Source organism: Phyllostomus discolor, chromosome 3 (genome assembly GCF_004126475.2).
Source record: "Phyllostomus discolor isolate MPI-MPIP mPhyDis1 chromosome 3, mPhyDis1.pri.v3, whole genome shotgun sequence".
NCBI classification, from domain to species: domain Eukaryota; kingdom Metazoa; phylum Chordata; class Mammalia; order Chiroptera; family Phyllostomidae; genus Phyllostomus; species Phyllostomus discolor.
In genome coordinates, this window is record NC_040905.2 from 194,594,634 (window position 1) to 194,610,262 (window position 15,629).

The 15,629-nt window shown below is 49.9% G+C and overlaps 1 protein-coding gene across 11 annotated transcripts in view; it reads right to left on the reverse strand.

Moving 5' to 3' along the window:
- The window catches only part of PTPN3 (protein tyrosine phosphatase non-receptor type 3), a 105,003-nt gene that overhangs the window by 16,802 nt on the left and 72,572 nt on the right, over nucleotides 1-15,629 (reverse strand). For all 11 annotated transcript variants that reach the window (XM_028521991.2, XM_028521973.2, XM_028521982.2 and 8 more), the window contains 3 exons: nucleotides 14,466-14,522; nucleotides 13,050-13,206; nucleotides 10,854-11,014 (listed from right to left, as the gene is read on the reverse strand). In XM_028521991.2, coding sequence (XP_028377792.1) covers nucleotides 10,854-11,014; nucleotides 13,050-13,206; nucleotides 14,466-14,522 — 375 coding nt within the window. The remainder of the gene's footprint in view (nucleotides 1-10,853; nucleotides 11,015-13,049; nucleotides 13,207-14,465; nucleotides 14,523-15,629) is intronic.

Consider the following 15,629-nt stretch of genomic DNA (forward strand, 5'->3'; position numbering starts at 1 on the left):
ATGCGTGAGCATGCACCGCCCCGTGAAACCACCGCCCTTGAGGCCAAGGACACGTCCCTCCCCTCCCCAAGTTTCCCCTCGCCCCCTTGAGCTTTCTTTTCTACACAACTGTTCCTCTCTCACTCTGAACTCCAAAGTGAAACACTATTCTCCAGGCGTTTTTGTTAACTTTATGGGAATTTAAAAAAACAACACAATCTTTTCAATGTTGGAAGTGATGTTTTTTTCTTTTGAAGAAAATTTGGGATATTCAGACTAGCGTATAAAGGAAATTACCAGCAGTTTCACAACCCTGAGATGGCCCCTTTTGTGTATTTTCTCCAGCTTGTATTTTTCTGTGCATGTGTAAACAGGTATACATAAGCACATGTGCAGACACAATATGTAGGCTTTAAAAAAACAAAATAACTGAGATGGAATTATATATTATCATGTTCATACTATGTTCTGTGGAACCCAAGTGTTTTTGAAAGAAGCTAATAGATACTACTTTTAAAAAGTTTCAAGGTGGAAGAAGTTTGGGAAATACTACACCCATCTTATCTTGTACGATTCTCCAAGAGGACAAGTCCTGCAGTGTATAAGCGTATTTAATTATGATTAGCTAAGCATTTCTCAAGCTGATGTGGCCATGGAGAATCTCACATCTCATAAGAAGTGTTCTGGGAAATACTAGTATAATTTGAAGCCTGTTATTATATAGTGTCTAGTTCCCTGTGTTGTTAAATATTCTAAGTATTCTCCATACACAATTTTTTACTGTCTCAGTAATCTATAGTTCCTCATAATTTATTTGAACTTTTACTCTATTTTTTTGACTAGGCTGTTTTTAATATTTTTTTACTCTTATAAATTCCCCCAAACAGAATTATTGCATTAGAGCGTATTTCGAAGGCTTTGATACATATAACCAAGTTGCCCTACAGGGGCATATGAGAATGCTTAGTTCACCAGGCTGTGGCCAATATTATCAACTAAAATGTGTTTGCAATTTGAATAGGAAGGCTGGACGTTATTTTGCCCCTTATGTTTCTGCAAATTTTATTTGTTTTTGCAAACCAGTCTCTGTTGGTTTTTCTCCTATTAGTCCTTTATTATTATTATTATTATTATTATTATTAAACAAGTTGCACAGAAATCACCAGGAGAGTGCGAGCATAGAGACTCTGGGTGATGATAATTGTGTCACGTCTCACATATTTACCAAATGTTTGTAGAGTTCCCTCCCATCTCCCCCTGAGCTTGGTTACCGATCTCTGTAATTTCAGCTCATAACAATCAAGTAGCCACTGGACTTCTTCAAATATCTGTGATCTTTAGTGGACTCTCCGAGCTCATTCTAGAAATAAAATCATGATTCACTGGAGGTTTTGGGTTGATTCTGAAAGGAGGAAATTATGGGAATCAAATTCCCCTAAATAGCCCTGGTTCTGATGAACTGCACAGAAGTGAAATCTAATTAAGCAAATATAATCGGTAAAGTGAAACTGGAGGTAAAAAGAATTTTTTTCAAAAAAAAATGTAAATGTAATCAACTTGAGATGGTCTAGCAGAGAAGCACAGATCTATCAAAAGGCTCTAATTATAGTAAATATATAAGTATCTCGGGAGTGTAACGATCTGTTGGTAAGATTGAAGAACACTACAAATAAAAAATAAATTACTAGAGCAGTGTTTAAAATTTTCTTACATGTGCCCATCCTGGGCTCCACCTGACAGAAATGTACAAAGATAAATATTAAAGCAATTTGTCCATAGCAAACTAGTTTTTTACTGCCAGAACAATCTGGATATTCCCCAACAGGGAGGAGTGTTGACTTAAACTATGGTATAGTCGTATCACAAAATTATATGCAATAAAAAAAATTGGCTAAAAGCACACATTTGGAAGGGTCTCCATTTATCCATTTTTAAGTGAAAAATGCACGTTATAGAATAATATGTACAGCAGTAACCCCCTAGTGGCATCCATGTATAAAATATATTTGCATGGGCACTGGAACAAGTATGGAACAATACCCACCAAACTATTTGTAAATTATAACAAAGAAGCTAAGGGAGATGGGGGCTGGGAGACTATTAATTTTACTTTGGCTATTTCTGAATTCCTTGAATTATTACAAGGAGAGTTATTTTTTACATTCAGATGATTAAAGTGAAAGAAAGAGGTATAGAAAAATCTATATATAAAATTGAAAAATAGCCCTGGCTGATATGGCCAGGTGAACCAAAAGGTCACCGGTTTGATTCCCTGTCAGGGCACATGCCTGGGTTGCGGGCCAGGTCCTTAGTTGGGGGCATGAGAGAGGCAACTCATCGATGTTTCTCTCCCTTTCTTTCTCCCTCCCTTCCCCTCTCTCTAAAAATAAACAGAACCTCTTTTAAAAATTTGAAAAATAATTTTTTTTTTTTTACAAAAAGCTGGGTGAAACAAACTAAGACTTTTGGGGGCCTTCAGAAGGTTTGCAAACACTCATATTTATGTCTGCCTTGTCAAGGCTAACACTGCATCTCCTTTCCACTGAGGTGCCGCAGCCCTATCCGCACACTTGTTTCCTGCAGGGGTTAAGAGCCGCTTTCCAAGTTCCTTGACTTTGTTGGCGCTTCTCCAGACCCCGTGAGCTGCTCTGCAGGCTGGGTATGAAACCACGGCCCTGGGGAGAGGGTGCCGAGGGCAGAGTGATGTGTTGGAAACACAGGTGTCTCCTTCTGGAAGGGCCAGGAATGGAGGGAAAGGAGTCAAAAGACGATTGCATTAGGCAGAACTCAAGACAAGGCACTTTCAAGTCCTTGTTGGAAAAACACCATTTTCTTCACTTAGTCCCGGGCTGACCGTGGGGCGGGCAGAGCGGACCCCTCACATTCTGCCCGAGAACGAGAGCCACCAGGGGGCTGGAGACAGCGTCACAGCAACGGGGGTTGTGAGGCTGCTTAGTTTCATTAAAAAACACGTTTTTTTCACGTCCTAAAAGGTTCTACTCTCATCTCATCAGAGTGTAGTTCGAAGGGGCTGTGACACTAAGGTACCTGATAAAAAGCTTTGCAGACAAGTCCGTGTCGCCAGCTCCGGCCTCCGAAGACAGAAAACCGAACCCTGGCAGCTGGAGCTGTGCCACACGGTGTGGGCGGGTGGGTGAGATGACACAGGGTTTTCTTTTAATGTCATGTAATACAGGGGAGAGGGCATCGGGAGATGACTCTGCTCTCCCCAGACCTCTGGCCCAACGAGAGGTGTGAAATCTAGTCCCGCCTCTCGGATGAGGGCTCTGGACACCCAGCTGGTCCCCAAGCAGGGCCCGCAGAGTGGAAGCAACCACTCCACCGGTTGTACGGTCAGATAGATGAAGGCGAGTTTCCATAGGAATTCTTAGAGGCTGAGAACCCAAGGGGGAAGAAAAAGGGGAAAGAAAGAAAAAAAGGAGGGGGGTGGGAAGGCACTGAAGGGACAATAGGGAAGGAGAGCAAAGAGTAGAAACAGATCCCCTTTCATGCCCTTGACAATGACCCAGAGCCTACTGTAGGGCAATGACTTTCAAAACACCCATGGGCAGCCTGCTTCCAGGACCAAGCACTGTGGTCCACACGAGGGCGGGTGCCTTGCTTGTTTCGATCGCCCCCGTAAACCGGAGGCCAGCAGTGGGCCTGGCCCGTAGTAGGTGCTTAACGGAAATTTGTAGCATTAAGGAATAATGATAGTTGCTGCTTTAAATAAAGGGTAGAAGCCACCTGAGTAAAGCATGACCAGAGGCGGCACAGAATCATGTAAGTAAAGTGTGACCAATTTTTCACGAAGGCCCCGAGGACCACTCTGCAGCCCCTGTCATTCACCACTCCCGGGCGGCTCGCCCACACCAGGGACACCGCTCCTCGCCCAGCGGGTACACAGACTGGCTCGAGGGGACTCAGGCCTCTCCCTACCTTTCCATAATGGCCTGCTGAAATGACCTGACACTGCAGCTAGTAACGTGGGGACCTCCAACAGCACAGCTTTAAGGCCAGGGTCCCAGAGGTGGCTGCCGGCCCTGGCCCGCCGGGGCAGTCTCTCAGGGCTCCTTTCACAGATAAACGACAGTGGCGGGTGGCGGGGCAGGGGAGGGAAGCCAGGGTGGCCCCTGCAGCCCTCACGGTGTGCTCCCTGCATTCCACACACGTCACAGAACGTTTTTGTTTCTTAGAAAAACAAAAAAGAAAAAATGGTTTGGGCTAACTTCCGGCAAGATGGAGGAATAGGTGGACGCACCGTATCTCCTCGTACAACCAAGATTAGAAAACCAATAATTTACAACAATAATTTACTATCAGAATAGCACCCAGATCCGGCAGAGGATTTATCTGAAGGGAAGTCGGGCAGCCAAGAGGTTGAAGTACACGCGTTCATCCGGACTGGTAGGAGAAGACGAGCCGGCGGGCGCGGGGCTGGCTCGGGCCAGCGGAACGCGGAGGTCGGGGGAAGGTTTGGCGCGAAATCGGCGCAAAAGCCATCCGGCGCGTAAGAAGGCAGCGGTGATCCCTGAGTACGCAAGCTGCGGCTGGCAGACCCAGAGGGGCAGCGATTGTGGACCAGGGCAGAACTCGCGGCCTGGAAGCCCAGACAAGGGTCTGAGTCCAGGGGAACGGAACTACCGCCATTGTTTGCTCCTGCCCCGCTCCCGCTCCCGCCCTGCCCCCACGTATAACGTCACAATCTAGCGACGGGGTGCCCAGCCCCGGTGAGCACCTAAGGCTCCGCCCCCCACCGTAACAAGAGCAACCAGACCGGGAAAAAAAAAAAAAGGAGAGACAGGGGAAAAAAACAAAACAAAACCATGTTTTCACCAGAGCAGATCGGGCCCCCAGGACTCATCCTTTTGAGCGACCAAGAATTAGCCAATCTATCAGATGCGCAGTTCAAAACACTGGTGATCAGAAAGCTCACGGAACTGGTGGATTTTGGACGAAATTTAGATGAAAGAATGCAGATTACCATAAAACAGATGCAGGAAGACACGCGGAGGAGAGCCAATAGTGAAAGGAAGGAATATGAGTCTCAAAACAATACAGTGGACCAGAAGGAAGATAGAATCAACCAAGCAGGAAAGCAGGATGAAATAAGAATTCAAAAAATTGAGGAAAAGATTAAGAGCATCCAAGACACCTTTAAACGTTCCAATATCCGAATTATAGGGGTACCAGAATCGGAAGGGGAAAAGCAACAGATTGAGCACGTATTTGAACAAATAATAAAGGAGAACTTCCCCAATCTGGCAAAGGGAACAGTCTTCCAAGAAATCCAAGAAGCTCAGAGAGCCCCAAAGAAGTTGGACCCAAGAAGAAACACACCAAGGCACATCATAATTACATTAGTCAAGGTAAAAACGAAGGAGAGAATCCTAGAGGCAGCAAGAGGTAAGGGGACAGTAACCTACAAAGGAGTTCCCATCAGACTGTCAGCTGATTTCTCCAAAAAGACCTTACAGGCAAGAAGGGGCTGGAAAGAAATATTCCAAGTCATGAAAGACAAGGACCTACATCCCAGATTGCTCTATCCAGCAAAGCTCTCATTTAGAATGGAAGGGCAGATAAAGTGCTTCTCAGATAAGGTCAAGTTAAAGGAGTTCATCATCACCAAGCCCTTATTTTATGAAATGCTAAAGGGACTTATCTAAGAAAAGAAGATAAAGAAAAGACATGTATAGTAAAAGGACAGCAAACTCACAAATATTAACAACCACACCTAAAGCAAAACCAAAAGAAACTAAGTAAACAATTAGAACAGGAACAGAACCACAGAAATGGAGGGCACATGGAGGCTGAGCAGCAGGGGGTGGGAGGAGGAGAGAGGGGGAAAAGGTATAGAGAATAAGTAGCATAGAATGTAGGTTGAAAATAGATAGGGGGAGGGCAAGAATAGTACGGGAAATGTAGAAACTAAAGAACTCATAAGTATGACACATGGACATGTACTAAAGGGGGAAACGTGGGTGGGAGAGGGGGTACAGGGTGGAGGGGAGAGAGGGGGGGAAATGGGACAACTGTAAAAGCATAATCAATAAAATATATTAAAAAAAAAAAAAAAAAAAAAAAGAAAAAATGGTTTGGGATATTTTTTAAATGCCTTTTTTTTAAAGGTGTGAGTTCTAACCCTGAAGGTACGACGGCCTTACCTAATTCCTCCCTGTGTCAGTTTAAACCTCTCGTTAAGTCTCCCGCTCCCTGTGTCCTTCCAAACCAACTTTCGCCACGGTCACCTGCGTTGACACAAACGGACGTTCCCTACAGTGGGCGATGCAGGAGTGCGTCAAGGAAAGAGAAGCCAGAAGATGACCTCTGGATCTGGGTGGGGATGGAAGGTGCCACCGTGGGACGGCGGGGCTCCCTGAGTGTGAGGTGGCCCTTGGTGGGTGGAGTCCTGCAGCCACTGCTCTGCCTCACCAGCTGGGCAGGGAGGAGGCATGTCCCTCATTTCCCATCAGCCACATCCCACAAGTCTCCAAAGAGATCTTAGTGGACGAGGAAGCTGCGAGTCGCCTGGTCCTCGGATGAGGGTGGGCACAGGGACCTTTGCGGGGAGGCTGGAGCTCAGAGGACAAGTCGGCACCGTCACTTGGCGTTTACCCAGGAACGCCTACACTGAGTGCAGAGCCGTCTTCTGCCTGAGACAGAATGTGCAACTCGGGGAAAGCATGGATGGAGCCACAAGCTATTCTCAAGAGGGAATGAAGCTGCGGCTGAATGGGTGAGTTCCTTAAAGGAAGGGAGTGTCCTGGAGGTGACAATGAACTTGAAGCTATGTTCAGACCCCCAGATCTTTTTCCTTTACAATGAGACCAGCAGAACACCCTACCTTGGCTGAAGAGAGAGCACCTGGGCAGTCTGAGGCCAGTCACTAATGCCGCCGCCGCACCGCCCACACTGAGCAGGTAAGCAGAGCGGCTGCTGGAGCGGAAGCCTCGTGCTGGAGGTCAGGTGAAGAGCTGGTCTCACTCGGCAATGGCAAGTTCTGATGGTGGGTCAGACTTTTAGCACAGGCTCTAGCCCTAGACCTCCCTCACCAGTGCGACACTGGACTAGCCCCCTCGCCGCAGAGCCTCATTTCCCCCATCTCTGAAGGCGTGGCCCCGGTAATTCTGGCCACATCTCTTTCACAGAACCGCCGTGAGAGTCAGCAGAGACAACACATGTGAAACACACTCGGCAGATTCCAAGCGCTATAGAAATGCGAACTACTAAGTGGGATTTTGTTACAGCTGGGACCAAATGCCTTCTGGAACACATTCATACTTGTTTTATCAAAAGCCACAGGAGCAGGGAAATCCCCTTAATGAAGATGAGCCTCACAGCGAGCTGTGCTGAAAACCAGCTTGTCGCCACGGTCCCTCATGGCCCAGCCCCGCTTTGTGCGGTGCAGTGGGTGGAGCGTGGGGTGTGGGCATCTGCCCGGAACCAGGCACTGCTTCCTGCCCCGCAACGCTGCCCCAGCAGTCAGGCTGCCCACCTGCTGACAGCACTAGAAGAGCATGTGGAGAACCAGAACTGTAGACGGCCAAGGTGCCAACCCCAACGTGACATGACCACTTTCTGTGTGGAGATTGGACATGTTCTTTAGACTCTTGGAGCCTCTGTTTACACATGACGATAGCCGTTACTCCTTATTGCGCCCTTACCAAGTGCCAGACGATGCGTTAAGTATTTATCTTATCTCACCCTTACGACCAACCCGTGAGACACCCAACTGACCGAGGAAGAAGAGGCTACAGAGGTTACGGGACATGCCTGTGGCCACACGGGAAGTGAGTGGTAGAGCCAGGACTTAAAGCCTGTTTGGCTCCATGTGGCTAGATAGTGTCTGGATCTTCCCCAGCTCCGGTGCTGCTGTCCTAGTCTAATGACAACTCTCACGTGCAAACACATCGTGCTGTTGGCAAAGGTTCTGGGGTCGTTAGGAGAGCAAGCTCTGGAGTCGGCCTGCCTGGGGCCCCGGGAGGTTGTTCCATGTGCTGTGCGCTCACCTCCCTGACTCTGACCCTTCACCTGTGCAACGGGCTGCCGTGCCGACTCTGTGACAACTCTATGCACACAGAACCCTCGGCACACAGTCAGGGCTCGTTAAAGGGTTCCCTTCGTCTTCCTTTCTGGTTTGATCTGGCTTCCCTTGGAATTCTCCTCTAGCAGCTGTGCAGGACATCTTTCCTCGGTCTGTGAGTGGTTGTTAAATCATGTTCCGCGGTCTGGGGTTCCATGGGACAGTGTGGGGAGACTGAGGCAGGGGTCCATGGATCCCGCCTGCTCCATCACGGGGCAGCTGTGTTGCTATCTGTTCTGCATTCTGTCATTCTGCAACTGTTATCTACAAAGAGGGTTTCCCTGCTCAATTTCCAGGAAATACACGGACTAAGTGGAAAAAAAAAAACAAAACAGTACATGTGCACCCAACTAAAATTTAACCCTTAAGCTTCTAGGTTGTTCATTTCATATGCTATAGTCCAACTATAAGCTCGAAATAACGGTGAGACGTGGGGGACAGGCAGCAGTGGGACAGTAATTCAGGTCCGAGCTCTACCCCCACCCCCATCATCCTCTGAACCAGCTCGGACATGGACACCTCCCAGTGATCTGGGTAAGCGTGTCCACACCGAGGCCCTACCCTCCCAGCGTGGCTGATTCTGGAGCTGTGGTCTGGGCCCCGTGTGACCAGCTCTTTGGGTACTATCCATCGGGTTGAGTGTCATCCTTTTGAGAAATACTACTCAAAAACCACGGCGGGCAGGCGGGTACTTCTCTTTAAAGCATTTTCAAACTTCCTAATAATAAAGTCCAGCGAATGTTGTTCAAGAAAAACCTCACGTGGGACCCCCATATGTAAATCCTGAGTGCAGGGGATTTTCTGGGGCACGGGTGAAGGCTAAGTTTGCTCTCATTCTTTATCGAGAATACACAGCGCCTCCTTGTGGACAGTGTGGTCAAAGACAACCGGTTCCCTCTGGGCTGCAGGACTTCCATCAGCTGGAGACAGCTCCCAGGACCCACTCCTTGCTGTACTTCTCACAGCAGGCAGCCCTGTTTCCCTTTGCTACCTGACACTTAGGAGCTTAGTTCCCCACCTCCAGTTTCTACACAACGTACATTCTGTGTAATGGAATCTTGCCCTATCTTGGTCTTTAGCTGTTTCTGGGATTCACGATACATCCCTTCAAACATACTGAAATTAGACTGTCGAGCTCTCGGAGCCAGAGATCCACCTTCGCCCTCCCTCGCTGTGTTCCCGATCCAGGGTTTGGCACGTGGCAAACACACACCTGATACACACCACGTGTGTATCAGATGAATGGCTGCCCACTGCCTTTCCCCTTCCCTGTCCCTTCTAACACCAGACAAAGAATGAGATGAATTACTCTGTATCCGGCCTTTAAGTTCTCCTTGTTTCGACTGTTTTGGAGAGGGTTTTAAAAGTATGCAGTTTTAGTGTTCAAAATGTATATTTCAATTTTGAACTTTTTGCAATGCAAGGCCAGAAAACATAACCACTACATTTTCTTCATTTAAAATGCTAAGCCTACATAGCCCCCCACAGGCTACTAGAAAGAAGGGCTTTCTTTCCCTTTTTGTAGATATGCAGGATACGTCTATCCAATTCTACCCAAGTAATTACATTATTCCTACCCTTTACTCCGTATTGCATTTCCACAAAATACGGACTTATGTTTTTTTTTTGTCTATATTATCTGCCATGGCTGTGAAGTTTAAAATTTCCTATTGATTTTCTAGGGAGTGAAATCAAGTATCTTCACCGTTAGCTCATGAGTTTTTACTTTCTACTGCTGTTCAACACACACTGCTCTAATATTGTGCTCTGTCTGCACCCTAGTCCTTGCACCACCACGAAACGGACCTCTCCTCACTTGACACTCTGTGCTCCGCATCCCTTCCTGTCCTGCATTCACACGACCTACTCTCTGGTGAGTCGACGTGCGGTCACACGCATTTGATGAACCGCCTACTTTTCCTTCTGTGACTGCTTCCTTCATACACACAAACAGGGGATGGCTGATTTCTGCTTTTGAACTGGACCTGGGACCATCTTTCCTAATTCATGAACCCAAGCTGTGTGTGCTGGCATGAATCATGATCTATTTTTTTTAATCGACCTGTCATGCTTCTTTGTGCTCTTTTATCTTCGATTGCATGAACTAGTCTGCGTTCTCTTACCCTGAAAAAAATCTGGACGATAAACACATTCTGTTTCCATCCTGTGAGGGATCGCATCAGTAAAACTGACTTAAGCACCGAGCCTTCTGCGGCTCTGCTTTGCCTTGAGAAGTCTGGGGGTGCTTTTTGCTGATGGTCGCCACCTTGTGACTAGGGGTCCCCCCTAGGGAAGAAAGACGGCGTCTGACTCTGGTAATTACTCAGGTTCGAGAGGTTCTGGGGGACTTGGAGAGAAGAACTGCTATGCCCCGTGGGCTGACACTGCTGCCAACCACACACGACACCCAACGGGGTCAGGGACAGGGCTCCTTCATTGTCCCGTGGGCACAGGCGCTCACCCACGCTGCCTCTCCACTACCTTCTGCTGCTGAGCGTCTGGAGCTTTTGCGTTGGCAGCCAAATAGCTCCAGAGTCCCTCCTCCTTGATTTCGGATGCGTTTCTCCATGACTACCGAGTGTTACCGGAGTGAGAGGTGAGGCAGAGTGCAGGGACGGGCCGTGGTCCGTGTCCCGTGCTTGCCCGGCCCGCCCCACTGCCCCAATGCTGGGAGCCCCCGTGCCCCACGATGAGCGCAGGCCCCCGGTGTCAGGGCTGACTCGGCAGCACCTGAGCAGCCCACCGAGGCCCCGGGGCCCAGGCGGTGGGGTGAGCCCCGGGACTCCCTTACCTCGAACTGGATCAGCACCGTCCCACTCTCGAGGCCCTTCTTCAGCTGTTCCATGGATCCCTCCAGCGTGTCCGCACCGTCTGGGCACACGGGGAAAATGGCCTCTGGGAAGAGCTGGTTCAGTTCATCTTCAGATTTGAGTTCAGCAAAGGAGTGCACAGCTGCAGTGGGCAAGAAAGGGTGCATCTGGCTGTGCAGCAAAGCTCTGGCGACCAGTTTCCTCCCCCAAATTACACTTGTGACACCTGAATGCGGTGGTTTAGAACATCTTATTAAGGGATTAAGCACACAGTAATCATGCTCACCGAAGACACTGCTTCTCGCTGAATGACACAATATGTGTTGATTACACAAAACGACGTACAATTCTGGCTAGTCGGGGGTGGTGGTTAGTCCTCAGAGGCTTTGGCCAGAGGCAAAGGATGTTACCAAAGAAAACATCTTCGCTCTTTGCTCTCTGACCTGGTTCTTCCACCCCATCCCCTCGCCCCCTTCCCGGTTCCTTTTCATTTGCTCCCTTACAACGGGCCCTTTCCCGGTCCCTGCGGCGAGGTCCGGCATGCTGCCCATGACGCTCTCGCCCCCAGAACTCAGCTGAGCCCTCAGCCGGGGCCGTTTTTCAGGTGGAAACCTCCCAGGTAAACGTGTGTAGTCCTAACGTCCGTCCCTTCTGTGCACCAGCCCTGCCTCTTTGGCACCATCCCTCCCTTCACGTCAGACTCCACGTGAATAAAAGAACCTAGGACCCCGTGCCCCCCACCCACCTGCACAGCACTGTCCCAGCCTCACGTGCCTGTCTACGGTGACACTTCCTGCTCCAACCTCCCAAACCGGAGACACGAGGGTCACCCAGAAGGGGACCGCATGCCCTCCCTCAAGAGCCTTCACCGGCTCCTGCTGCCTTCAAGAGACAGGAGAGGACAGGGAAGAAAGGACGTGCACACTTCTCCACACGGCGGGCCCGAAGCCCCACGACGCTGAACCTGAGTCGTGACCGCCGTGGCACAGATGTGGAAACGGACCCCCAGGGCAAACGAGCCGCCCAGAGCGGTCGGGGTGGGCACGGGGATCCGGCATGGGGATCCGGCCCGCACCTGCCCGACCCTGACACCCTCTTCCCTCCGCAGAGCAGTCCAACTCCGGTGCCACTGCCATGAGTTCTGCCGCAGTAGCTACCCCCACGCTGTTGACTTATTTTTCTTTCAATCAGCTCCTATTTTCAGTTACATATTTTAAAAATAAACTTATCATTATAGCCACAGAAGACCAGTGGCACGGCCCTTGTGTCTTTAAGGGTCCACAGACATCCATTTCCTCCCCTCAGACAGGCCGAGCGCACCCCCCATGGCTCTGGATGGTAAGCTTTAGTGGGAACAGAGGGAGGCACAAGTGTGTGTGTGTGTGTGTGTGGCGGTGGGGGGAGACTGGGGGGGGGGTTGAGGCTGTGCATTCTCCTGTGAAGGTCAGGACAGAGATGTAAGCCCAGGGCTTTGAGTCACACACTGACAGCATTTTCCTTCAGTGCTGGGAAGCTGGGCAGGAGCATTCAAGGACTTGGCTGATTGCTTTATAGCAACAAGAGCAGTGATGGCGTTCAACAGGAGCCATCCTTCAAGCAGCTACTGTGCGTCAGGCAGTATTCGAGGTGCCTTCCAGTGTGAGTATCGTTAGGACCCTGAGCAGTGCGGACTGCTGTTATCCTCACTGCGCATCAGAGGAAGTCGAAAGAAACCAAGCAAGAGACTTGCTCTAGGTCCCTCCACCGGCAGGAGGTGCAGTGAGAACCACTGGGAGGCAGCCAGGCCCCCGTCCCCCTCCGCTTACTGCCTCTCCACCAAAGCCAAACACACGTGAAAAAAACATAACCTGATCCTTCCAGAAAGTGCTGGAAATGCAAATGCCTGAAGGGCCAGGCAGCTGGGAGAGGTCGGTGCTTGCTGTGGGCAAGCTGTTCCTTCCAGTGGGGTCTGGGAGGAACTGGGGGTCATGCCCTGTATACAAGGCGGTGGTGGGCGCTGCCTACCTCCAGAGGACTGGCCACGAGGGGCCAGGCCCTCTGTGGGCAGAACCTCAAATTTCTCAGGTGAGAGGTCAGACATCAAGGTTATTATGTGCAAGTTCTTGGTTTTTTCAAATGCTGGCCGGGCCGGGCTAGGGCAGCATCCCTGTGTCTCCTCCCCTGCAGGCGGCTCTTACCTTTCCTCCGGATCACCAGGGCCAGCTCCCTCGTGTGGGACTCCCGGCTGGCTTTGATGAACATCACCACTTGGTCATGGGTGTGTTCTGAGATGTCCCGGCCGTTGATTAACACGATTTGATCCCCTTCGTTCAGCTTAGGAATGCAGGTGTCCGCCTGGGGGGGGGGGGGGGAAGAGCAGGTTTCTCCTGTTACCATGACTCAGCCCTCCAGGGAAGGCCACCGAGGCTCTCTGGGCCCAGGTGCCTGAGCAGGGACTGGGTTCTCCTTCTCTCCCTCAGGAATTATCGTCATCATTTTTCCATCCTCTGCTCCGATGCCATGGCAGCGGGTTGCAGCATTCTAACACAGTGCTGCTCAGGCTGTACGTTATGACACACTCTGAAACAAGGCTGACAAAATCATGGAAGCCGTTTCCCTATGGTGGCCAGCCTTCTCTTGTTAATGTCATGTAATGATTAGGAAGCTTCTGATCTTTTGTTCTCTACATGGGCTGTTAGAAAATGGTGCTCTGGCCCTGGCTGATGTGGCTCAGTGGATTGAGTGCCAGTCTGCTAAGCAAAGGGTTGTCAGTTCGATTCCCAGTCAGGGCACATGCCTGGGTTGCAGGCCAGGTCCCCAGTGGGGGGCGTGCAAGAGGCACCACACAGTGATGTTTCTTTCCCTTCCTCCCTCCCTTCTGCTCTAAAAAATAGAAAATCTTCCAAAAATAAAGAAAAAGATAATGGCACTCCACAGCTGAGAGCGCTTCGGCTAAGAGAATTTATCCACCTTGCAATGGAGAAGAACTTTGTAAGCATAACACCAAAGGGAGGAACCACTAAGAGAGAAGCAATGCACAGAACAGGGTAAAATGAAAGCTGCCTTCTTTGGAAGGGGCCACAGTGTATGAAAAAGTCAACTGCCAGCTTGACGGCCACTGACGAGCGAAGTCCCACACTGGTACTTTCTCAGGAGGCACAGTGACCCTTCGGTGCTCAGTGCTTCAAAAAAGCACAGGACCTGCTGAGGTGGCCTAGACAAAGGGCTGAGTGCGGGCAGCGGAAGGGGACACAGGGTCCCCGTGTCCACGCAGAGTGAGCAGAACAGCAAACTGTGCCTCAGTTCCCGTCTCTTGAGCAGCACTTCTAAATTGTAATGTGCACACCCATCACCCAGGGAGCCTGTTAAAAATGCAGATTCTGATTCAGGATATCTGGGGAGGGGCCTGAGATGCTGCATTTCTAATGAGCTCCCAGGTGATGCTGGAGCGGCAGCTGGGGGGACCACACTGGGCAGAAGTGTGGGCTCTGTTCTTTTTAAATTTCCATCCATAGGCATGCATTTACACAAACTCTGTGCTACCGGCTGGAGAGAAACAGGACACAGAAACAGAAATCCGTTAGATTTAGTGGAAAGCAAACATGGTTACTTACAGGTGACTCTGGGTTTATCCTGGATACCACGAGAGGCATCTTTTGATCTACTCCTCCCTGTAAACATGTGAAATTAAGAAAAAAAACAAACATGTGAGCAGTTCACAGCAATAAAGACATGCAGCTCTTTCTGGCACAGGGGAGGGGTGGGACTTCGCTTCATCTTGTTCTAATCCCAGGGACGGCACCCTTCAGAAGAATGAGGCTCCCAAGCCTGGGTCTAGTGGGCTAACCAGAAGACTGCTCCACGCTCCTACTGCCACCCCCACGTTCTCAGGTGAGAGGTCAGACATCAAGTGAATTTAAGCTGCACTTGGTGGAAGCAAGCTCCTTTAAAAAAATGCAAATCACTCCAGTAGAAAGACTCCAAAGGCACAGCCTCTAAGTGCTGCTGGGCAGAAGAGTCTCGAGACAGAAGCCACAGACAAGGCCAAGTGCTGTGAGGGCTTTGACCTTGGAAAGCAGGTCATTAGCTGGGCTCCTGGGCTATAGGAAAGGAGTGCATAGTAGCAGCTGCAGGGTGGGCCGCAAGGACCACCTGCTCTCACTCAGCTCTCGAGTTGGGGCTGGTAAACTTTTCCTGTAAAGGACTAGAGAATACACATGTTAGGCTTTGTGGGACAGAGGGCTCTGTTGCAAATGCTCAACCCTGCCACTGTAGTGCCCAAGGAGTCATGAACCCTTTGTAAATGAATGGGTGTGGCTGTGTTCCCATAAAACTTTATTTGTAAAAATAGGTGGGTTGGCCCCTAGGCCACAGTTTGCAGACCCTGCCTAGGGGCTGACAGAGGAGGGTAATGGCCCTGCAGCTAGAGCTGCTGTTCTCTCTTCCTGGCTCAGCAATGCTCAGGGGCTCTCTTCAAAGCTCCCCTTTGAGGGGTAGATCTGCTGGCCACCTGTGGGCCCTCATCTTTGTGAGTCTATCAAATGAGGTTAAAAATGCTGATATCACCACTGAGAACTCAGGAAGGTGATATAAATAAGTGCCTAGCAGAACCAAGCACGCAACAGGCACTTGGTACGAGGCAGCTGCTAGAGCCACGTCAAAACACTCCCAGCTCCGGGGGCTGGGTCCGTTTTCCCTGCAGCCTCAGGGACGTGGCATGCTTTCAGTGGGGACAGAAAAGTCATCCATAGATGGCTTCAGAGCACAAAACTTCTTAC